This window comes from Leptodactylus fuscus, chromosome 2 (genome assembly GCF_031893055.1).
Source record: "Leptodactylus fuscus isolate aLepFus1 chromosome 2, aLepFus1.hap2, whole genome shotgun sequence".
Lineage (NCBI taxonomy): Eukaryota > Metazoa > Chordata > Amphibia > Anura > Leptodactylidae > Leptodactylus > Leptodactylus fuscus.
Genome location: NC_134266.1, coordinates 112,227,520 through 112,252,083, shown reverse-complemented (window position 1 = coordinate 112,252,083; position 24,564 = coordinate 112,227,520). Strand labels below are relative to the sequence as shown.

General features: G+C 43.4%; 1 protein-coding gene across 1 annotated transcript; it reads left to right on the top strand.

Annotated features, from left to right (window-relative positions):
• The first annotated feature begins 2,772 nt into the window (after nucleotides 1–2,772).
• Nucleotides 2,773–24,088, top strand: C2H1orf232 (chromosome 2 C1orf232 homolog). Its single transcript, XM_075264403.1, has 4 exons — nucleotides 2,773–3,098; nucleotides 11,200–11,280; nucleotides 18,852–18,958; nucleotides 23,848–24,088. The coding sequence occupies exons 1-4, from the start codon at nucleotides 3,015–3,017 to the stop codon at nucleotides 24,065–24,067; spliced, it is 492 nt and encodes a 163-aa protein (XP_075120504.1). The 5' UTR covers nucleotides 2,773–3,014; the 3' UTR covers nucleotides 24,068–24,088.
• The last annotated feature ends 476 nt before the right edge of the window (nucleotides 24,089–24,564 follow it).

Genomic DNA, 24,564 nt, shown 5'->3' with positions numbered 1-24,564 from the left:
TAAATGATCCTGCAGTGTGTCTGTTTCTTTCTTTTTATTTGCTATGATTCCTAGAATGTCTCTATCTGCCATGAGCTTGTATGTGTTTTCTCTCTTGTTATATACTACTGTACCATCTATGAGACTGTATCACTGAAATTTCCCCATTGTGGGACTATTAAAGGATTATCTTATCTTATTTCATCATCCACTACAGCTTTGAATACGAGACTACCATCATTTTATAGAAAGTCATTTAGTACTATGTGTATGAAGTAACTCATCTTGTAGGATACTCACATATAGCTCAGTATTGAAACTACCATCACTATCCTGGTCAAGTATCCTTTCGTTATAAATCAACCCCATATCATCAGGTTTTCTCCACCAAACTTGACAGTTCTTTCAAATTCTCAGTCTGTTAGCCCCCTTTTCCCTTGTTTCTTCCAGACCCATATGCACCTATCATAGCCTAGTTGACTTCTGTCTGATTGCTCCAAATCACCAGTTTCCAATCTTTTACTGCCCACTTTTTGTTTTTTCTTGCAAAATCAAGCTGATGATTCTTATGATGATATTGAAGTTGAGTCTTCTTAATTTTTTATGGGCAAACATTTCAAACTTGAGTAACATGCATTGCATGGGCATCTGTGATCTTACTATAAGCATACGAGTCACCTCCATTGCCAAAACTGATAGACCTTGTGATTTGCCAATTTGTTGATGCCGATATTGTCCCTGGAAGTTCACCTCTTGGCTTTTCATTAGATGGATGGCCTGAAGACTGCAGAAGCTTCAAATGTTGGCATGGTAATCTTAACGCAACAGCAGCTAAACTGAGATTCTATAATATGATAAAAAGGAACGTGTTTCACCAATATAGTTCCTCATGCCCGGAATGGTGCCAGCCACAATGATGCAGTCTTCGTCAGCCTTCAAAAGACAGATGTAGGTTGTCTCTGCCAATGAAAATCATACTGAGTAAGGGGTTGACCACTCTTACTCTGTTTTATTGAATGTGCTTCAAACAAAACATGAAGTCCTTACTTGCTCATTGCAAGCACCCTCTCATTTATCAGGCTGTGCAGTGCTGCACCCTGTCATGTTTGCTGATGGGATACAGTGGTGCAAAGCCAGTTAAGAATATTGTAGGAAGGAAGTGGATGCAGTAAGATTGGGAAATTCTTTTATTTTTGTCACAAAATGAAATGGAATTTTTTTTATCTTTTTATTTACTAAATTGTTGCAAAGTCAATGTATTTCAATTTGATTAAATATTAATGTCTACATGTTATAAAAAGAAAAAAAACTTTAGATAGGATTAGGGCCTTACTGTAAGGATTGGAGTCAGGGTCAGGCAGTGCAAAGTGACACAGCTGGGAAAGCAACACTGTGCAACTAATGACAAAAGGGGTCGCAGGCCCTGCAGCTATAACTATGCTGTAATATCTGAGATGAGGCAGACCAATGCACTTCCTAATTGAAGTGCGCCTACCACGGCTCCTAACCTTCTATCCGGCGGCTAGGATAAGGGGAGAGGAGGCCCTGAAAGTGCTAGGGACTGGAGTCACAGGGGTCACACCTAAACAGAAAGCACAGTGTCAATGCAATGCAAAACAAAAGACTAAACAGCATGGAACCAGGGAGGACCACAAGTCCCAGCAAGACACAGAAGCGAAGGCGAGGTCAGACGAGCAAGAGGTCAAGCCAGGAGATATAATAAAAGGTACCAAGTCAAAAGACAAGGGATAGTCAAAAATACAAGCCGGGTCTAAAAACCAAGAAACATATGGAATACAAACAGACAGGGAATCAGACTGAGCAGGGGGACCAGGAAACCCAAAGTGAATGGCTGGCAAGGATCCATGCCTGGGTGGGGATTAAATAGCAGCAGAGAAACACACCTGATGGCTAACGGTATGGAGACTGAGAGCAAGGAAAAGATTAACCCTTAATGACCTAAGCACACCCAATAGAACTCCTAACACGTCTCCCAGGGAAACGCCGTGCAGCAAGGAGACCGCGGCGACTCCGTATCCTGACACTTACCTTTTCACATAACAGATTGTGATTAAATGTTATCTTTAAAGGTCGAAACATTGATATAACTTTTGTTTTATTAATTTAAATGAATAATTAGAGATGAGCAAATATGCTTGATTGAATACCTCGGCCGCATAGCTCCCTGTGCAAAAACACTTCCGGGGCTTCGAATTTTTACTGCCGCTCCCACCTTCCCTGCCGCTGGGTGCTATGCGGCCGAGGTATTCGATCGAGTATATTCGCTCATCTCTATTAATAATCACAGAAAATGTAAGTGGATGTTTAACACTAAAAAAAAATGCCAATTGCATAGCCCTCCCTGCCCCTGGTAATGTGAGCAACTATAAGTGGTCCTTTTATTTAAAACAAAAAACCCAAACGTTATGAACGATGGAAACATTTGTCATTATCAGATCCTTACACTGAGCGGTACAAAAGCTGCAAAATGCAACTTGAAATAGTCTTTACTGACAAGTATGTTATGCACTTAGGAAGATACTGGGTGCATGTGAGGCTTCTTGACATAGAATGTCAGAGCTAATCATATTCCCTCTGTCTGCTACTGCATTAGTTCAGCCTTTCACATGTCACCTATTAAATTTCCCCTGTATGAAGAACTTCCTGCAACTTTAATGAGGTCACAAAACCCTGGAGTGTCAGAACCAATGAGGCCAAAGAGCTGTGCACCTGAGATGCTTTGCATATTGTGAGATCCTATGCAAACCCAAATTAAATTTGCACACCATTAGATACTCCGCTAGTCTAGCAGTAGATACTACAAGTTGGAAGACTTAGTGCATAATTGAAGACCACTGGTCATTTAGTGTGCAAATCTGGATGAACATCAAACCAGGATCTGTTCTGCATATTGCAAACGCTCTTCACTGGGAAGCAGATTTTACTGAGTACAAAAAGGTCGTATCCACGTGTGCTTTATTACCAGATATCACAAACAGTCCTTCTCACCTACATCTTTCCCTTTATTTTCTACCATGAGCCAAAGCTTCTGGAAAGTTTATAAAACTAAAGTACTGCAGACATTCAATGCAGAGCAAGATGGTGAAGCACTTGAAGAGGTAAGCACTATAAGGATTAAAGCAAGAACTAGCTAAGGTGGTTTAATACCTTATTTCCATCTTCACATTCCAAAATTCATAACTGTTATATTTGTTGTTGTATTTATAGATGTAATTTTAGGGTCCATTTTTGTTTTACCTTTTATTAATTCTTGAAGGGTTATAAGTAAAAAAAAAACCAAAAAAAAAACCCTGCAATTATATGTTGTTTTGCTCTGCATTCACTTGGTAACTTTTTTTCTGCAATCCATTATGATTATGGCAATACCATATTGATATAGGTTTTTGTGAAATAAAGAATTTGGGAACATCATTTTCTTTTATTGTTTTTTTTAAGCATTTTCTGACAGGTATGACCTTTTTTGTGGAAGTTGTGTTGACCAAATAATCAATAAATATTTCTATTTGCAGTAATATTATATTTTGACAGTTTGGACTTTTACACATGTGGCAATACCTAATATGTAATTTTGTTGTCTCCTTTATATACACTTGAAATGAGAAAGGATTTCATTTTCGGTGCCTTCTAAACTGCAGCACTGTACTAATATGGTATTTAGTCGTAACTATACTTATCCCCTTCCCACTCCATTCCATCATAGTACATCGCTGCAAGTAGATATTTAGCACTCAAGGTGAAGTTTAAAAATGGGGTCACTTATCGGGGTCTCAACTGTACTGGTACCTCAGATGCCATGTATACATGACCTGGCCCAAGATAAGCATTCCAACTATGTCCATGGTCCAGTAGTCTAAGTGGTGGTCTTTCCCTTCTGGCATCATATAACAGCCACATGTAGGGAAATGCATATATGTTTAGAAAATTTCAATTCCCACTCTGCACCATCTGCAGTGTAGTACTATTTGGAAACACCAATGTGGTCAAATCAATCATTATACTCCTAGGTGAATGCCATAAGGGTGACATTTTTAAAATGGGGTCACTCTTGGATGTTTGTCATGACACCCTAAAACCATTGGAATAAAATCAGAGCTCCAAAAGACAAATTTTTTTGTCTTTTGAACACCCCTCTCCAGCCAAACAGCATTTTATTAACCACAAATTGCCATACTTGAGCGAAATTATGTAACAAGATGGGGTACTTTATTACTTGTAAAAAAGGGGGAAAAGAATATCAAAAAGTAAATATCATTGGAAAAAAATAAAAAAATTTCAAATCGATGTAGAAATGTAAATAAGTTCAGTGAAAAGCTTGTGGGTTCAAAATGGTGATTTCACCCACAGATGAATTACTACAGTGGTCTTGTTTCCAAAATTGGATCACTATTAATGGGTTTCCACTATTATGGTACATCAAGGGCTCTGCACATGTAACATGGTGTCTAAAAACGATGCTAATGAAATCAGTGCACCAAAATCCATAAAGTGCTCTTTCATCTTTGAGTTAAAGAGGTTGTCCAGGATAATTTATATTTTTTAAATTAAGCCGGGGATGTGAAAAAAAAAACAAGACAGAACATACTCTTCTGTCCTAGGTGCCTCCAAGCACAGTCCAGTCCTGCTGCCCCGATGTCCTTGCTGGCTGTGACTTCCTGTATTTTCAATCAGTCGCCTAAGCAAAGGACCCAGGGACGTCATAGGTAGTGACGTTGCATGTCCTTTGCTAAGGCCACTAACTGGCATCAGAAGTCACATGTGGCAGGAACTTCCGTTGGAATCAAACATCCGAGCAACAGGACCAGACTGTGCTGGGAGGCATCGAGGACAGATTTTTTTTCACCTCCCTTGACCTAATTTTCTTTTTTTTATTCTGGACAAGCATTTTAAGTTGTACAGTATGGCCAGAAATGGCAAAATTTCTACAAACGGCAGAATCAGAGTAATAAATATTATGGTTTGTTTTGCTGTCTTTGTTACAGGAAAAAATGGTTTAAAACGGAAAATGTGAAAAAAAAGATATTTGGAAATTTCACCTCCCCTGCATAGTTATTGGTGTACTCGGTCAAATACCACGTGGTAAACGCAGTAAAAATTCGATTCCCCTCCCACCTTTCCTGGCGCTTTTTTTTACAACAATACCTATGCAGGTATAGATAGCCTGGAATTTCTCCACTGTATTATTAAAAGAGGCAGTCAGGAACTCCAGGCTATGGAAATTCTTCTTTCGAAATAGTAATTCTGTACCTGTGGGGGAAGCATAATTTCTCCAGTGTTTGGCCATAAGGGTCTTAGCAGCAGTACACGGGTAAAGGAAGAGGCCTTTTTTTGCCTAGGTGTCTAGGGGGCAAATGGAAAAGATAGGTCCAGGGACTCAAGAATTCTCCTTGAATAAAGAGAACATCCTTCAGTACTCAGACCTCCACCCAAAATCCCTATATCACAGAGCATTCCCAAAAACGTCACAAAAGGCTGTAGACCAGATAATCTGCAGTTAGTCAGATGAGATCAATGTCCTCATAGCTGTCCCCCATCAGGACATATATATCGGTGGGTCTGAGGATTTCGGCCTATCAGGATGGAAAGTATTTGGTATATGTCTGAGATTAGGCCCTTAGTAGAAGTGCCTGCCCTGCAATGTTTCTCAAACTGGGTTGAGAGCAAGTCCCCTATGCCACCATAGAGTTATTGAATAAAATAAGTAACCTGCTGGTAGTGAAGCCATTCCGCTTTGGAGAAGCCCAAAGTGGAGGTGAGATATTCAAAAGTCTTGGGCTCCAAGATAGCGAGATCAATCACATCAGCAAGCCTGCAAAGGCCTGTGGCTGACCATGCACATAGCAGCATGTCATACTCTCTGGGAGGATCGGGATATAAGAAGGGAAACCTTTGTGAAGCATCTAGAGGCAAGAGGAAACAATTTGCTACAGGTAATCCAGGTGGATTTAGTGAACCGAATAGGGTCCAGCAAGAAGGGGGAAGGAGGGAGCGGAGGCGAAGAGGTCCATAGAAAAACACTGGGAAGCATAGGCGCAAGCCACAATTTTTCGATCTCCACCCATTTAGTAAATGCAGGGGAAGCAACCCAGAATGGTCACCCAATAATAGTGGAGAATATGTGGGACCACCAGCCCCCATCTCCTCTCCTCACCAACATTACAGACTTAGGGATACAATGATGTTTGTCAGGCAGCATTTCAAAATTATACAGTAGTTTTGATAATATAGACATCTTAATTGTCAACACTCAGCCTAAATGTGAAATTGGGAGAGGACGCCATTTTTCAAGTAGAGCCTTAAGGTCACAAAATAACCAACAGAAGCTTTCAGCATATAGAGTTGAGTAGGTAGGTATAATTTGGATCTCTAGGTAATGGATTAAGCAGGTTTTCTATTGAAATTTGTAGTTGCTCTGAAGGAGTGCCAAAGTATCGTGGAGAATATATTCGGAAGACCCTCCGTATTCAAGGAATTGATTTTGTACAGTCAGCGGTATGCCCTCAGGGCACATAGTAGGTTGGGTAAAGTGGTGTGAGGGCAAGTAAAGTTAAGACCATCAGCAAAGAGAGAAATCTTAAACTGTTCTGTACACTAATTCTTGCAAAGTCTGGGTTCTGCTGAATTGGGATAGCTATAGGTTTGATACAGAGCGCAAATATGAGGGGATAGAGAGGGCATCCCTGTCAGGTCCCATTGCCAATGGGAAAGGAGGCAAGGGAGGAATGAGGGCTGAGTAGAGGGCCCAAATTGCCATAAGAAAGGCTCCATACTCCACCAGGGTGGCCAGCATAAATTTCCAATCAAGGCAATCAAAGGCCTTTTCTGCATCCAGGAGCAGGGTGAGAATGGAGGAGTGGTTGGCAACTTCAATCAAGACCACATTGATTCTCATGTTGTCTCCTCCCTGACGGCAGGGGAAGAAACCCACCTAACCTTGAGAATGAGAACGGGGAGCCAAGCATTCTTATGGTTGGCCAAAATTTTAGTGCACAATTTCAGGCCTGAATTTTGGAAAGTGTTCGGCCTATAGATAGAGCAATCTTGCGGGTCTTTTGTAGGCTTGGGAACTAAAATAATATGGGAATGCAACATGGGCTGTGGGATCAGAGAGCCCTCTAGCAAGCAATTGAACAGATCTCTGAGATGAGGAGATAAGTCTTCTTGAAATGCCTAGGAATGCCTGGGACTGAGTGTCTTTCCATTTAAGAGGACTTTCAAGACTCCCAATAGCTCTTCATTGGTGATAGGGATGTTAAGTGAAGCTAGGGAGTCAGGGCAGATGGCAGTCATGCAAATATTACAGTAACTAGGCTGGGTAACCGGTCGAGGAGATGTCATGTGGGGTAGATAAATTGTACAACTTCGAGTAATAAGACCGAAAGGTGGATGCTTTTGCTTCGTGGTGGTGCTGAGTATGACCAGAGGAGTACTGGACTTTATGTGGAGTCATAGAAGCATAGTGATCTTCAAGTATTCTGGCCAGCAAGGTATGAGTCTTATTACCATATTCATAGGCGTATATAGAGTAGTAGACACTGGACTTGGAATGTAGTCGACACAGAGTCGCGATGGAGAGATGTTCTGCTAAGCTGGAGAAAAAAGTATTTATGCAGTTCACAGGTGTCTTGGTTCTGGCCTGCCTATCCTTCTTAAAGGGGTTGTGCAGGATAAATGACTATTTTAATTATAAGACCCACATTCCCCCCTACAACATTCTAAATTACATTTATTTACAATTTTTCTTTGGGGGCAAACCTATATGTAACATATAACAGGAACAAAAGTACCAACTGAATTCTCAGGAAGGAAACAAAACAGGTGGGGACCCCTATATTGGGGAGGTGAGTGGAGAGCAGGAGCACCCAACAACTACTCAGGACTCAAAAAAGTATAAAAGAGTATATGCAGAAATGTTATCTTGGGGATCTAGTGGTAACAGAAATGGAGGGGGAAACCTGGGTAGTCAATACCACAAGTTCAGTGCTATTTCCATGGGGAAAGAAGTGAACAGTGGAAGTAAGCAGTTCATTTAGAATGCCTATCCAGGTGAGGCCTCCATGGTGTAGGCATTAGAGAGGAGAGGCATCTACGCTTCAGGTACTGCTGGTGCCAGGCCTGTGGGAGCGGCGGTGAAGGCTCCCAGACATCTCAGGTAACAGGATTTCCAGGAGGAACCTGGGAGGAAGATACCAGCTGCAAGACAAGATAGCCCTCGATGGTGGAGCAGCTGGGTCTCTCAGAAGGCCCTGGGGTGCCCTGGGGCACATTCTTTTCAGACCCCCGAGTATAATGATCGGAGGTCCGGGAGAGGTAAGCAAACATAAAAAAAATGTGTTACTTACCTCTCCATGCTCCGTACAGGCATCGAGCCTAGTTGTCTGACGTCCCTGACGTCACTTGACCGGGACCTGCGTCCCGTGTCGTGACGTCCTGACCACCACCAAGGACTTCAGCGGAGCCGGAGATAGGTAACAGTGTTTTTTTATGTTTGTATCCCCCTGGGTCTCCAATTGTTATACTCCAGGTCTGAAAAGACCCCAGAGTATAATAATAGTTCATGGGTGTTCATTATGAGACAATATTAGTGTGTGCAGGGGCCACAATGGGGCATAATATTGTGTACTGGGGCCAATATGGGCATAATAGTGTGTGCAGGGGCCACTATGGGGCATAATACTGTACTGGGGCCACTATGGGGCATAATACTGTGTGCAGGGGCCACTATGGGGCATAATAGAGTGCGCAGGAATGCGATGGGGGGTCAGTCGGTCAAGGTCTTCGGTGTCGGTCAGGAAGGGGGGGGGGGGCCATGTCAGAAGTTCGCCACGGGGTCCCGCCATTCCTAGTTACGCCACTGGCTGATAGTCCTAATGAATAGACTTTTAGAATTTGTATTATGGCAAGAAAAAAGCAGCTAAGTAAAGAAAAACAAGTGGCCATCATTACTTTAAGAAATTAAGGTTAGTCAGTCCGAAACATTGGGAAAACTTTGAAAGTGTCCCCAACTGCAGTTGCAAAAACCATCAAGCGCTACAAAGAAATTGGCTCACATGAGGAAAGGAAGACCAAGAGTCACCTCTGCTGCGGAGGATAAGTTCATCCGAGTCACCAGCCTCAGAAATTGCAGGTTAACAGCAGCTCAAATTAGAGACCAGGTCAATGCCACACAGAGTTCTAGCAGCAGACACATCTCTACAACAACTGATAAGAAGAGACTTTGTGCAGCAGGCCTTCATGGTAAAATAGCTGCTAGAAAACCACTGCTAAGGACAGGCAACAAGCAGAAGAGACTTGTGTGGTTTAAAGAACACAAGGAATGGACATTAGACTAGTGGAAATCTGTGCTTTGTGTCTTTGTGCGACGCAGAAAAGGTGAACGGGTGGACTCTACATGCCTGGTGAAGGCATGGAAGAGGAGGTGTGATGGTGTGGGGGTGCTTTTCTGGTGACACTGTTGGAGATTTATTCAAAATTGAAGACATATTGAACCAGCATGGCTACCACAGCATCTTGCAGCGGCATGCTATTCCATCCGGTTTGCGTTTAGTCGGACCATAATTTATTTTTCAACAGGACAATGACACCAAACACACCTCCAGGCTGTGTAAGGGCTATTTGACCAAGAAGAAGAGTGATGGGGTGCTACACCAGATGACCTGGCCTCCACAGTCACCAGACCTGAACCCAATCGAGATGGTTTGGGGTGAGCTGGACCGCAGAGTGAAGGCAAAATTGCCAACAAGTGATAAGCATCTCTGGGAACTCCTTCAAGACTGTTGGAAGACCATTTCAGGTGACTACCTCTTGAAGCTCATCAAGAGAATGCCAAGAGTGTGCAAAGCAGGAATCAAAGCAAAAGGTGGCTACTTTGAAGAACCTAGAATATAAGACATATTTTCAGTTGTTTCACACTTTTTTGTTAAGTATATAATTCCACATGTGTTAATTCATAGTTTTGAAGCCTTCAGTGTGAATCTACAATTTTCATAGTCATGAAAATACAGAAAACTCTTTGAATGAGAAGGTGTGTCCAAACTTTTGGTCTTTTGTATATTACTCAGAAATAAAGCTGCACAAGTTTGATTTCTGTGGCTCTAATCAACTGACCAAATAGATGATCCTCAATGGACCTCAGGACCTGGCTCAAAATTAGGCCCCAAACATCTAGCAAAAAAAAAGACATTTTTGGAGCTCAGTTTGGAGACAATCACTTATCATAATGGGTTCATTTACAAATATTCTATTAAACTTGGTCATGATATTATGTCATGTGTGTAATGATAATGAAGATTGCAGCGCTGTTAAAGGTGGGTGGGTGCATGTCTAGGGCACATTAGATAGGGTAGAAGCATTTCCCCTGACTCCAGTGATTCAGGGTATTGTAGTTTGGATCGCTGTTTTCCCTCTGAACACATCTTTGTCATGCAAATACAGATTTTGAGAGGGGAGAGTTGTAACCATACCAAAAAGGTGAATACCTTATTAAGGCTGTGGCCTATGTTGTGTAAAAGCAGCTTGTGTTAGATTTTGCAGTGGTATTTGGAGCCAAAGCCAAGTCTGTCTACCATAGCAATGGGAAATATATAGGAAGTTCTTAGGTAGGGTTCACACTACCGTTGGTGTCCGCTCAGAAGGTATCCATTTAAAAAAAAACAAAAATGGACACCTATGATAACGGACTGATGGCTATCAGTTCTTGTCCGTTATATGTCCGTTGCCCATAGACTTCAATGTTAAAAAAAGGACACTTACTTTATGTTTTTTCAGACGGACAGAAAAGTCCTGCATGTACGATTTTTTTTTTTTTGTCCGCTTGAAAAAACGGACAGGGTTGTAAACAGGCACTAAAGGAGACAAGATAAAATCCCATCGAAGTGAATGAAAATTGCAAACGGGCCAGCTAGTGTCCGTTGCTAAAATCTTGTATGGACAATAGCCGCAGACACTGCTGAATGGACACCAATGGCAGTGTGAACGCCCCTTTATACTTCTACATTTTGCTGAATACACTCCTGGTTTTGGTTAAAAAAAACGCAACAAAATCTATAACAAATGAAGCTGCTTTGCTGCAACGTGGAGCCTCAGCCTTGGAGTAGGTTCTCTTCAATATGAACGTATTCAAGTATTAATAAATTATGTATTGTAATATTCTACTAAAATATGAATAGACAAGCTAAAAGCTATGTGAATAATGTATTTCAGAGTGACGCAGCCGAGATTATTGAGCCTGAAAAGTCAGAACTTGAAGATGAAGGGATAAATATGTCCCAGCTTGCAAAAAAGGTAAGTGGAATATGATTTATTTTACATTTGAAAGTAGCCTTCATTTATCCATTCCTATTTATACAAATAATATTTATTTATATGACTTATATAATGCAAATATATTCCACAACACTTTACAGATATTGTCAAAACTGTCTCATATAGGGCTCATAAAATAAGGGCCCGTACACACGGAGTAAACGCTCGTGTATTTTGGCAAAATACACATGTAAAAAATACACGTGTAAAAATAAGACTCCCATTGACTTGAAAGACATTTTACACGTGTATTTTGATGTGTATTTTGACGTGTTTTTTTACGCGTGTAAAAAAATGTCATTGAAGTCAATGGGAGTCTTATTTTTACACGTGTATTTTTTACACGTGTATTTATCACACGTGTATTTTTCCAAAATACAAGCGCATTTACTCCATGTGAACGGGCTCATTTGGTTTGTAGTGGAAAAGATCGCAAAAATCACAATCACTTCACTTTTTGGTTATTAATCAATCATTGTTTCACTTTATTGAATTCAAATTCATATGAATGGGTATGAAAGAGTCCTGCAGGTTTCCCTCTCCTGCTCTGTATTGTGCAGGAAACGGAAACCTGTATGAACGGAGACCAGGCGCAGATGTGAACGAGCCCTTACATTTACACTTAAACACTAGTACATTGAAATACTTCTTCACTGCAATGTAATAAAGTTGGCAAATTTAAAGTGAAGGTATAACTATATAAGACTTCACCTGCTAAAGTGTTATAGAGATACTTATGAGGATGATGTGGAGGCCTTCAGTAGGCCCCACCTCACCATGGCAACACATGAACTCTCTGCAGTTATGACTGATTGTGACATCCTCATCCTCTAGTCAGTTTGCAGAAACAGGTTCCCACCACTGACATAATAATATGTCATGAGACAAGAACTAGTTAAGGTGCTTAGACTCATCGTCATGTAGTAAGGTCCACTTCCAGTCTTGATGGCTATGAATGGACTCATATTATCCTCAAGCATCTCTAGTTCAGTAATAAATTATTAGAGGATTATATAACAGTATGCTGCTCAGGTCTTAATACAACAAAACAACTCCATATGCTTTAAAGGGGTTGTCCCATCACAAGGATCCTATCTATACTGCTGGTTAATGTGGATGTAAGACTTTTCCTAAATACACTGCTTCAGCAAAACTGCTTTGTCTGTCCACTATCTTACTTTATTCAATTTTTTGTGGCCACAGCCCTGACCTAGCTGCTCCTGAGTCAAATGATGTATCTGCTGCTCTCAGGGGGGAGGGAGGAGGGGCTAAATGCAGGGAGCGAGCCTGTGTATCTAGCTATTCCTGTGTCTACACCATGTGACCTAGGTCCTGCACTCAGAGGAGCTGCTTTCATTTCTTCTGTTCTCCCAGTTATCAGGCTAGCTAATTCAATTGTGTTCATTATGGCAGAGACAGGCAGTGTCTGTATGTAACACAGAATGGAGTTGCTGCTGCCTGTACTTCATAGTCCAATGTGGGTGGGCAGAGCTACACGCGAATTTGGGGGCGGAGCTAAACGGCAGGTTGCCTGTGAAACCCCGCCCACCAAATGATGCAAGAAACCAGGAAGAAAGAAGATTTTACAAGAGTGAAGACTGCTGAGTATGTGAGGTGGGAATACCCCTTTAATAATATATGCTGGTATCAATTTTTTTTTATTGAAATACTATTGGTGAACAATGATGCCATATTTACCTCTTCGGTCCAGACCTCATTGTTCCAAAAGTTCTGGTGTTTGTTGGACTTTAGTTTGGCTCATAGGCAGAATTTTTCTGGGCGGCCTGGACTGAGCAATGGTTTGAAATGTTCCCCAATTATATAGGATCTAAACAGTAGAATAATTGATGTGCAGTTGTTTGGTCATCTTTTGTAAAGCCTTTTTGAGACTCAAAGCCATCTTTATCCTCTTTAGTATGACGCATGGTGCGCTGCATAATTACCACTGATGGCTTATGACCACTCAGCACAATATACTGCAATGCAATTGTTTTGTCACATTTCTAACCTCTTACCCTTTGTTCACATCTGCGTTCGGTATTCCGTTCGGGGAGTCCGCGTGGGGACCCGAAGAACGGAATACTGAACGCAACTGCAAGAGCTGTGCAGTAAAAGCACACGGACCCCATAGACTATAATGGGATTCGTGTGCTTGCCGCGCACTGCCCGCACGAATCATGCGGACAGGAAAGTAGATTGTGAACTACTTTCTTGTCCGCATGATCCCTGCAGAGATCTGGCGGCAAGCACACGAACCCCATTATAGTCTATTGGGTCCGCGTGGTTTTACTGGGACACCGCTTGCAGTTGCATTCGGTATTCTGTTCGGGGGGGGGGGGGGGGGTCCTCATGCGAACTCCCCCAAACGGAATCCAAACACAGATGTGAACGAGGGGTTATCTGACACTTTTCATGTTGTATTCATAAGCCTTTTAGGAAAATTCCAGAGCATGCTGTGTTCAGAAAAAAATGGCATTGACCCAAACTTAGATAACTTAATCTGTGTAGCTTTGGGGGAAAAACTGACCAAGTAAAACATCTGCATTGAGTTTATATGTTCTTCCCACGTTTGTGTGGGTTTTGCCCATGTACTCCAGTTTTCTCCCACACTCCAAAAACTTACAGGTAAGGCCCAGTTCACATCTGTGTTCAGTAATCCATTTGGGGAGTCTGCATGGACCCCCCCCCCCCCCCCCAAATGGAATACCGAATGCATTGGCAAGCGGGGAGCAGTGAAAACACACCCCATAGACTATAATGGGGTCCATATGCTTTCCACATGAGTCATGCGGACAGGAAAGTAGATCATGAACTACTTTTCTATCTGCATGTTCCATGCGGACACCGCCTGGAAAGCACATGGACCCCATTATAGTCTATGGGGTCCATGTGCTTTCATAAGCTCACCAGTTGCCTTTGCTTTCGGTATTCCGTTCATGGGGTCCCCATGTGGACTCCTCGAACGGATTATTGAACGCAGATGTGAACCATGCCTAAAGAATTTGCAAAATCTGCAACAAGAAAAAGCAGCTTTTTTGCAACGTGAGACTTCAACCTAATATTTCACTGTAAACTTAAATGGAACATCTAGTCACATAGAAAAAAAGAATCAAAATTTTCTCAAAAAGAAATACGTTATGTATGAAACCATCCTAAGAAAGCTCTTGTTTTCTTAAGTGCAAAAAAACAGAACAAAGATGCTCATTTTCTAACACAATGGGGGGAATTCATCATTCCCTTTGTTAGGATAGCAGATGCAGTTTCAGAGCCAAAGTAAGAATCAGTACTAGCTATACCGATTAAAATGATTAACATGGTGACATGTGTTCAGCATCCCCCGGGCCCCACCAACTCCAACCTCACAATGGTTTTCACCAGAGCCCCAGATGGTGGGGATGGACTTGGCTGCACTGCTGGGCAGAGCGGTACAGGTCAGGAAACTCCAAACACACAGCGCACCACAAATCTGTAACATCTTTGCCCATCCGGGCATTGGCGTCATCATCCGGCCGCACGCTGCGGCGCAGGAGATGTGTTCGGTTGTAATTTATTCTGTTGGTTTCTCTTTGCACTGTCTGAACACTGCCCTATGCCTTTTCTTTGGTAATTGATTTTCCACCACACCCATCTCCTTCACCTTCAGTTGGTTCTGATCCTCTAATGGTTAATCTGACCTTGCCCTGTGATTGACGGCCTGCCGTCCTGTCAACTCCATGGGCGGGTTCTTCCTCCCTATATAGCCTTGGCTCCCAGTCACACCAGTGCTTGTTATTGCCGTGCGTATACTTGCTCTTTACTGTTTCTGTTCTTATTACTCTATTATACTTGACCTTTGGCTTTCCTCACTGACTTCTCTTTTTGGACTCTGATTTGGTACTGTATTGCCCGACTGTTACTGACCCTTGGCTAAGTTGACTTCCCATTGTTGTTGTTCGTCTTGTCTGCGTTTTGTGTGTCACATACTCAGGGAGGGACTGTCTTCGTGGTTGCCGCCTATTACGTAGGATAGGGCCTGGCAATAGGAAGGGAGAGTGGGGGGCATAAGCTTAGGGCTCACTGTCTCTTGTGTCCCCGTTCCAGGGTTCCCTAACAAAATCACAACAAAACAGACGCTGAGACTCTTATCAGCATATGTTTCGGGTTGTGGTGTTGGTCCAGGGATCCAGAAGGCTGAAGTAGGTTGTCAGCTGGTGGTGGCAGAGTAAATCTTAATCGTACGGTCCGATTCGTCAGCAAAAAGGCGACGCAGTGCAGAGGGAAATCCAAGTGGAACGTCAGGCAGGCCGAGTCAGTAACAGGAACGGTATCAGAGTATAAAGCGTAGTTCAGGGAGTAGAGGCAAGCCGAGGAGGTCGTTAACAGGAACAGGTAGAGTATGGAATCAGGAGGCAAAGGCAAGGTCAAAGGTCAAGGCAAAAGGGTCACGAACATAGGTAATCAGATCAGGGAATGTTTACTATCAGGATATGGAATGCTGCCAGAACCCAACTTAAATAGCACACCAGAGGGTAGGGCAAAATCTCAACCAACGCTCACCAGCGCTCATGGCCGGACTCGGTCTGACAGCTTTCCGTCTTCTGCCAGCAGGGTCCTTCCGCAGGACGTTGACCCCAAACCAGGGGTGAACCTACCTTTTTTGCCGCCCGAGGCGGACGACAGAAAGCCGCCCCGCCTCCCCGGAGGAGGGGGCAGAGCGGAGGGGCGTGACGGAGCAATGGGGGCGGGGCGAGGGGCGTGGCGGAGCGGCATTAGCAGGCAGAGAGCAGGCAGGGAGAGGCCTGAGCATGAGGGGAGGCCGCTGGAGCAGCTCTGCATCCACAGGGCCTCCCCACTCCACTGCTCGCTTCCTGTGCCAGGCTGCTGAGATGGTGACGCTAAGCCAGTCCAGGACCAGCCTGGACTGGCTTAGGTAAGCAATAATGAGGCCCCCCCCGGGACCCTGGCATAGCGCCACCTGAAGCGGTTGCTTCAGGTCGCCTCATGGTAAGTGCGGCGCTGCCCCAAACATATATCAAATATACTCCCAGAAATGGAAGGAAACAAAGGGCAGGAGAGTTCTGAAGTGGCCAGCAATGAGTCCGGAATAAATCCCATTGAACACCTATGGAGAGATCTTAACATTGCTTTTGGGAGAAAGCACCCTTCAAATGTGAGAGACCTGGACCAGTTTGGAAAGGAAGAGGGGTCCAAAGCTCCAGTTAAGAGGTGTAAGAAGCTTGCTGATAGTTATAGGAAGCGATTTATTTCAGTTATTTTTTCTGAACGGTGTGCAACCAAATATTAAGTCCAGTCCATTTTGACTTTTTTTTCTCCGTTTTATTGTGTTGTTCCAATACACACAAAGGAATTAAAAATGTGTAATCATTTTTGGGAGAAATACTTCATACTTCAATACTTCAGGGGTGCCAACAATTAAGGCCAACATTGTATTTAACAGGGAAAGAAAAAAATGCAGTAAAAACTCAATGAAAAATGCAACACATATTTTTTGTGGCTTTTTTCAGCTATGTTTCACTATGTGTGGCCTTAGTTTTATAAAAATGTTAAATTCACCTTTACCATAGTAAATAGAACATATTACCTTTTCACTTTATATGAGACATGCAGAATGTATCTGGTAGGAACCTGATGCAACAAATAACTCTGTAAGTCCTGGGCAACTAGACTCCCCAAGCGCTGAGGCAAAAACAGTCCTGGGTGTGCTACGCTCTCCTAACTGGAGCGGAACCAAGTCCGGGAGTCCTTCGCCAGGGCTCCTGATGGTGGTGTTGGACTTGGTAAAAGTCTGGAGTGCAGGTCCTCAACTGCCCAGAGAGCGAGACACACCCAGTGAACCCCAAGTAGGAGGACCCAGAAAGACCCAGACACTAACCTTAGAGTGAAGTCCAGAGGAGCAGGATGATTCAAAAAGCAGGCGTGCAGGAAGGTAAACCAGGGAAGTCACGCGGATACCAAAGGAGCAAATTCGTGGTCAAGCAAGATGTGTTGTTAACTGGAGGTCACGTGGTAGCAGAGGGAAGAGCGGGGTCATGCACAGGAGGTTAGCGGAGTAGCCAAATCAGGATCCGAAAAGGGAGATCAGGAGAAAGCCAATAGGTCAGACATAGGAGGTCAAGAAGGTGCCAAATCAGGATCACGGAGGAGAGATCTGTAAAGCAAGCCAGGTCAAACACATCCAAGGAATCCAGGGACAGGAGGCAGGAGACAGGTGATGGGTGACAGGGAACAGGTAACAGGAGAGGCTCGTCGCTAGGGGAGCTGATGCCTTAGGAATACGGATAACCAGTGGCGGGCCAGGCTCCGATCCCCCTGACCCCGGAAGTACCAATTCCGGAGCTAGGGGGAAACTGGAACCTCTGCATACTCAAGCGGAGGCTTCCGGCCTACCCTACACCAGAATCAGCGCCATCCCTGCACCGGACAGAGAGTGGACTGGGCGCCTCTGCGTAGCACAGCGGTGGCCCCAGCCCATCCTAACAGTATCTTCTGATATGGCTCAGTATTCTAATGAATATCAATTCTGTGGATTTTGTGTCCACAATTGATTTTGAGGACAAATGTACTGTGGCTCTCCATAGAGTGAATGAAATCATTAGGCACTGCCTAAAGAGTTAATTTGCTGGCTATGTCTGAAACACAAATCTTATCAGAGCACCATGACTGAAAACGGCCTTTTGTTCAGAATGTAGAGTCATAGATTTCTCCAAGCACATCTGGTAGATTTTACTGCCCGACATACTATTGTAAATTTCCAACTTGTCTCAGTCTAGGTTCACGCCTGCGCCCTGTCTCTTGAGGATTCCGTTCCCTATTCCGCTTTAAAAATGCAGCGAGAAAAGTCTTTCAAGCAGGACTTCTTTCTCCACATTGTTCTGCCCTTTTTGGGCGGAAACCTGGCAGGCCCCATTATAGTCTATGGGGTCCATGGGTTTTTGAGGGTTACCGCACTTTTAAGTGGATTATTTTTCCATTTGGAAGGTCCCCAAGTGGACCCCCCGAACGTAAACCAGAACACAGGTGTGAACCTAGCGTCAGTGACATAGCAGAATACCACTAGCCATTGACTGCATTTCAAATTAACTGATGTTATCTTTCTCACTAAAATATCCAGCTCAGAATGTGAATTTTTAGTATATTTTCAAGTGCGTCTTGTAAGTTCAGTAATAAATTTTAGTGCTATTTCTTTAGGTTATCCTTGAAATACTACATAGCTTATGTATGTGATAAAAATTATAAAAAATGTCTTGGTAAGAATACAGAGTTATTGTAATATGCAGGCATAGGTGGTGTAGTGACAGCAATCGCTACCTGTAGAGTCCTGGTAAAGTTCAAGGTCTCTCTGCCACATAAAATATGCCAATTTTAAATGGCACAAGGTAGGTAGGGAGAGGTAGGGCAAGGAAGGTATCCCAGGAGTTTTCAAGTTGCACCTCTGGTGACAAATAAGTAGCCATGTTGGTGTGAATGTGTAACATATTACCAGCAATTACAGGTTTATCTATTATAAATTGGTGTATGTTTGTGTACTGAAGAATAAATATTCTTTTCAGGTTCAAGGAACATTTGGTTGGCGGACTGTAACCTCATTATTCACTAAAGAAGATGAAGAAGTGGCCGATCAGAGAGAAGAGGAGAGACCAGAGATGTCCACCGAACAGTAAGCCTTCTGAAGCGCAATAGAGAAAATTCATTAAACTTTGCCCTCCAGAATAGCGGCATAAAAAAGTTTCCAAAGCGACTTTTATATGCTCATAGTGTGCGTATAACATTGATGCATCAACTTTATCAAACATTGCATGACATTTGATAAACTAGGTGCCAATTACCCAGGCTCCAGCAAAAATTCCCTTAATGCTAAATTTCCCCCTTTCCCCGTTTTTACACTGGCATTTTTTTAAAACATATTTAAAAGAAACCATTTTGCTTTGCTTTTTTTAACAAAGGGATTTATCAATATTAATGCTTCCATGCTGGTAACCCCTGCACTAGCAGAGAATATGTCAAATATATCACAAGGCCTTGTCATAAATTAGTCACATCTAGAGATGAGCGAACACTATTCGAAACAGCCGTTTCGAATATTAATCTCACATAGAAATGAATGGAAGCAGCCGGCACGCGGGGGCCGCTTCCATTCATTTATTCTATGTGAGAGTGCTATTCGAAACAGCTGTTTCGAATAGTGTTCGCACATCTCTAGTCACATCCTTTAGCAGTCCATGTGCTGATGCAGAAGTCTAAGCTATCTCATAGTTGGCATAGATTTCAGTCATCATATACGCCAGATTAAGGCCGGGGTCTCCCCAGGCTCCCTTTTTGAAAACTGTTGGCACCTCTTGCGACAATTTTTGTCACTAGTGGTGTGTAAAAAGTTTCAAATGCCATAATTTTTAATTTTTCTTTATGAAGAAGTCTATAAGAAAATCTCTGATCAAAGTCTCTAGACCAAGAGAAATCTGTGTTTTTGAGGAAAAAAAACAACAAACTCAAAGGAAATTAAGAAAAACAAAAAATCTTGCAAAACATGAAAAGCAAAGTTTGTAGGGCTGTTCATAAATTAATATTGAATAACTTGTTACAGCTTTTTCTTTTTAAACACAAGAAAAAACATTGTGATCAACACACCCAAGTAAACTACGTGTTCAACCAATCTAAGGGTAAGTTCATACAGGGTTTTCTGGCCCGACACCAGAGACAGAGGCTGCCAAATAATGAGTAGCCGCGACTCAATGCCGGTGCACTGCACCGGCATCTAGTCCCGCACTCTGCTCCGGATTAGGCCCAATGAATGGGCCTAGTCTGGAGGAGGGAGTTTCTTCAGGCAGAATCGTGGGGTGAAACGGCCTGAAGAATGAGCATCTCACTTCTATTTCCATAAGCCGGAAGAAACGGCTCCTGGAAAAAGGACTGATTGGCTCCCATTGATTGCGATGGGCAGGGTCGGACTGGGGTGTCTAGGGCCCACCAGTGGAATTATTTTTAGGGGCCCACCACTAGGACCCCTGTAGATGAGTTGTACAGAGACAGGATGGCTAAAGGTAATATCAGGAGCCTGCTGCTCGCCTGCCATACGATGTGCACCACTGCACTACCTAAACCCACTGCTACATCCTGTATGGCAAGAGAGCAGCGTGGCTCCTAGAATTGTCACCATTACCTGTAGCCGCACTGTAATGAAAAAACTCATCTGCAGAGGTCCTGGCTGTTGTATCATCACAGATGTAATATTGATGGTCTATCCTAAGGACAGGCCATAAATATTAGAAACATGGATAAATTCTTTAAAGATATTGTCCAGGAATTGGAGCAACTCATGTGCTGGGCGGGAGGTTTAAAATAAAAAAGCATACTCACCTGTCCTCAGCAACCCCTTGTCCTCCGCCAGTGTCCATTCAGTCTCGTGCCGGCACCTTCTTGCTGGGAGTCCTGCACCTCATGTGACCACTAAGACGAATTGGGTACAGAATTTCCAGAAATTAGGTGTTGCCATGAGACCGAACAGACAGAGGCGGAGGACAACAGGGTGCTGGGGACAGGCGAGTGTGTTGTTTGTTTTGTTTTTGCTCTTTGTTTTCTGTGGCTGAGGTGTAATAATGAGGGATGAATCAGCTGTTTGAGTGAATCGTGGCATCTGTGCAAGCACCGTGACCCCTTCTCTGTTTACACAGTGTCATACATCTCATAGTGGCCATGTCATGTAACTACAGCCTCGTCCTATAAGCGTCTATGTGACAAGGCTGTAATTACACCACACGGTCACTATAAACAGACAGCGTGTGATATAAAGAGGCACCATGGCCCCTTCATACAACTGATCAGGGGGTCACTTATCTCTTATTGATGATTTATTCTGAGGATAGATCATCAATATAAATGAACTGGAAAACTCCTTAATCCTAAGGCCCCACGTGGTGTCCTGCAGCAAAAAAGCACTACGGTAAAAAACGCGACCATGACGCATCACATTTCTTCCTGCAGCCCTTTGCACAGAAAAGTTTGCAGAGCTTTCCTCTGTGTATTTTCTGCTTCAATTATATTGAAACCGCCAGAATTTCCGTAGGTATGCTGCAATGTCTAACTCTAAAACCAAGACTGCTTTGGAAATTACAGCATGTATCTTATTTTACCGCAAAGTGTGGATGGGGCCTCATGTGGCGAAAACACCACGGGAAAACCCGACAGTTCCTGCAATGTGAATGGGATTCTAGCAAATCCCATCCACACATTGTGGAAAATTATGTGCAGTGAATATGCTGCGATTTCCAAAACCGTTGGGGTTTTGGAAATCGCCAGAATATCAATTATACCTACGAAAACACTGATGGTTTCCCTAGAGGTGTAATGGAAGCAGAAAGTGAAAAGCGCTGCGGGAAAAAAACACAATGCCTTGCTGCTGCGTTTTTTCCTGCAGCGCTATTTTGTTGCAGTCTGCAACGTGAGGCCTTAGTCTTAATAAAGCCCAATTAATTGCCCCCTCATAGTATGCTCCTGATTCCCCCTGACAAATACTGCACCCCTAATGACCCCTAATATCAATGACCACCCCCTTATGTTCATAATGCCTCCTAATATAACCTTCCCTTGTATTCGTAATGTCCCCTAATAACCCTTATATAAGTGACCCCCCTTATGTCCATAATGCCCCCTCCTTATAATTATAATTTCCCCCTCCCTTGTACTATTAAAATACTCACACCTAAGCTAAAAAAAAGAGTTATACTCACCTACCTGCGATCCTGATGAACGGATTCACCCACTTTACATCCAAGTGCAGGACGTCTGTGTATCAGCACAGTCCATCTAGTTAAAAATAAGGTATATTAATGGCGGTGCCTGGGCCCAGAGCAGCCGCCATTGGTGTAACTAAAGTTTTGTGGGCCTGGGTACAAACTTTTGTCCATGGTCCCCTATCCCCTTACTAGAGCGAATTCTTGATAGTGGCGGTTATGGCCGCTAAAGCAATATCTCAGATACCAGAAAGGGATACAGCTTTAGTACCCACAACTGCAGCTATCAAGAATACGGTGAGCAAGCAGCGCAGCGCCCCACATGTAAGCAATACTGGGACAGCATAATGTGCTCCACAGGGACCCCCAAACAGTATTACGTGCTCCATAGTGACCCCCCAAACAGTATTATGTGCTCCATATTGACCCCCCAAACAGTATTACGTGCTCCATAGTGACCCCCCAAACAGTATTATGTGCTCCATAGTGACCCCCCAAACAGTATTACGTGCTCCATAGTGACCCCCCAAACAGTATTACGTGCTCCATAGTGACCCCCCCAAACAGTATTATGTGCTCCATAGTGACCCCCCAAACAGTATTATGTGCTCCATAGTGACCCCCCAAACAGTATTACGTGCTCCATAGTGACCCCCCAAACAGTATTACGTGCTCCATAGCGACCCCCCAAACAGTATTACGTGCTCCATAGTGACCCCCCAAACAGTATTACGTGCTCCATAGTGACCCCCCAAACAATATTACGTGCTCCATAGTGACCCCCAAACATTATTATGTGCTCCACAGGGGCCCCCCAAACAGTATTACGTGCTCCATAGTGACCCCCCAAACAGTATTATGTGCTCCATAGTGACCCCCCAAACAGTATTAAGTGCTCCATAGTGACCCCCCAAACAGTATTACGTGCTCCATAGTGACCCCCCAAACAGTATTATGTGCTCCATAGTGACCCCCCAAACAGTATTATGTGCTCCATAGTGACCCCCCAAACAGTATTACGTGCTCCATAGTGACCCCCCCAAACAATATTACATGCTCCATAGTGACCCCCAAACATTATTATGTGCTCCACAGGGGCCCCCAAACAGTATTACGTGCTCCATAGTGACCCCCATACAGTATTATGTGCTTACCAGTGACCCCCCACACACACACACAGTATTATATGATCACAGTGCCCATCCCCCCAGAGCCTGAACCCCCCCAATCCCCCCTTCTTGCTCACACAGCCTGCCCCTCCATGTCTCCCCTATTACTCACACAGCCTGCCCCCCCATGTCTCCCCTATTACTTACACATGCTGTCTCTTCTCTCCTCCATCAGTCTGTTCCCGGCCGATTCATCTTCCTGTGTAACATTACACTGTTCTATACGATCCGTGTAGCCCCGCCCACATATGACATCATCACAGGTCCTTCACAGTCTGCAGCACGGAGTCTCTCAATCTTCACACAGTGACTTGCCCGGGTGCTGGCAGCAGCCCTGGGCAGACGCCTTACCGAATCTCCACTGTCTATTAAAAAAAGGCAGTGGAGGTCCGGTAGGGCCCCATAATGAGGTCTTAACAGTCCAGGCTGGGGCCCACCGGGGGATCCCCCGGTACTCCGGTGGGCCAGTCCGACCCTGGCGATGGGAGCCGTCTTTTTGGTCAGGATTTTGAGGCGGATATGTCCTCCAAATCCTGAACAAAAAACCCTGTGTGAACTTACTCTAAATGTCAATTTAAATAGATATGATTTAGGTAAGTCATCATTGGTAATAGTAAGGAGAACTAATAAGATTTATTGCTTTCCTGCAGAACTCCTTCTTCAGACACCACTCCACAGAAAAGCTCATCTGCTCTCTGGGATGTATTCACTAGTAGGTGGCAACAGAGCACCGTTCAACGTTCTGAAGCAAGAGGAGTACTGGCAGAGCCTCCAGAAGAACACATTGAAGCCCAGCATGTAGAAGAGACACCCTTTAGGTGGAGTTTCCTCACTAGCAAACTAGCAGAGTTAAGAAACAAAAATGAGTAAGAACTACGGTCCTTCTTGGTAAACTCTGTATTTATCTACAAGCTAAAAAAAAACAAAAAAAAATTTGCATAATGGAATTGTGTTACATAAGCAGGGTTGGAAATGACCAACACTCCCTTGTTTTTGACTACTAAAATAAAGACAACCAATTTTTCTCTTCTCCTCTTATAGACAACATTATATTTCATTCTGTAATCAATAATGTATATATAGATAAAAAAAAATGTACAAAAAATAGATGAATCTTACTAGTTCTTTTATCTATATTTAGGCCATAGCCCCACGTAATGTAAACGCCGCAGCGTTTTACTGTTTTTCTGACTAATCCCATCCACACATTGCAGAAAAATATCTGTACTGGAAATGCTGACTTTTCCCATATGGGTATAATAGGGACGTTTCCGTCACTTTTTTTACTTTTAGATTGTGGCTTGCTACGTGGGACCTTAGCCTTAATGTAACTTTCAAACCAACAAAAGTAGGCACAAATTTACTGA

Bases quoted from the DNA above. Each gene is read 5' to 3' on its own strand.
- C2H1orf232 (XM_075264403.1), top strand. From the start codon at position 3,015: ATGAGCCAAAGCTTCTGGAAAGTTTATAAAACTAAAGTACTGCAGACA. The intron at 3,099-11,199 runs GTAAGCACTATA...AATGTATTTCAG, and splicing joins ATGGTGAAGCACTTGAAGAG to AGTGACGCAGCCGAGATTAT. The intron at 18,959-23,847 runs GTAAGCCTTCTG...GCTTTCCTGCAG, and splicing joins CCAGAGATGTCCACCGAACA to AACTCCTTCTTCAGACACCA.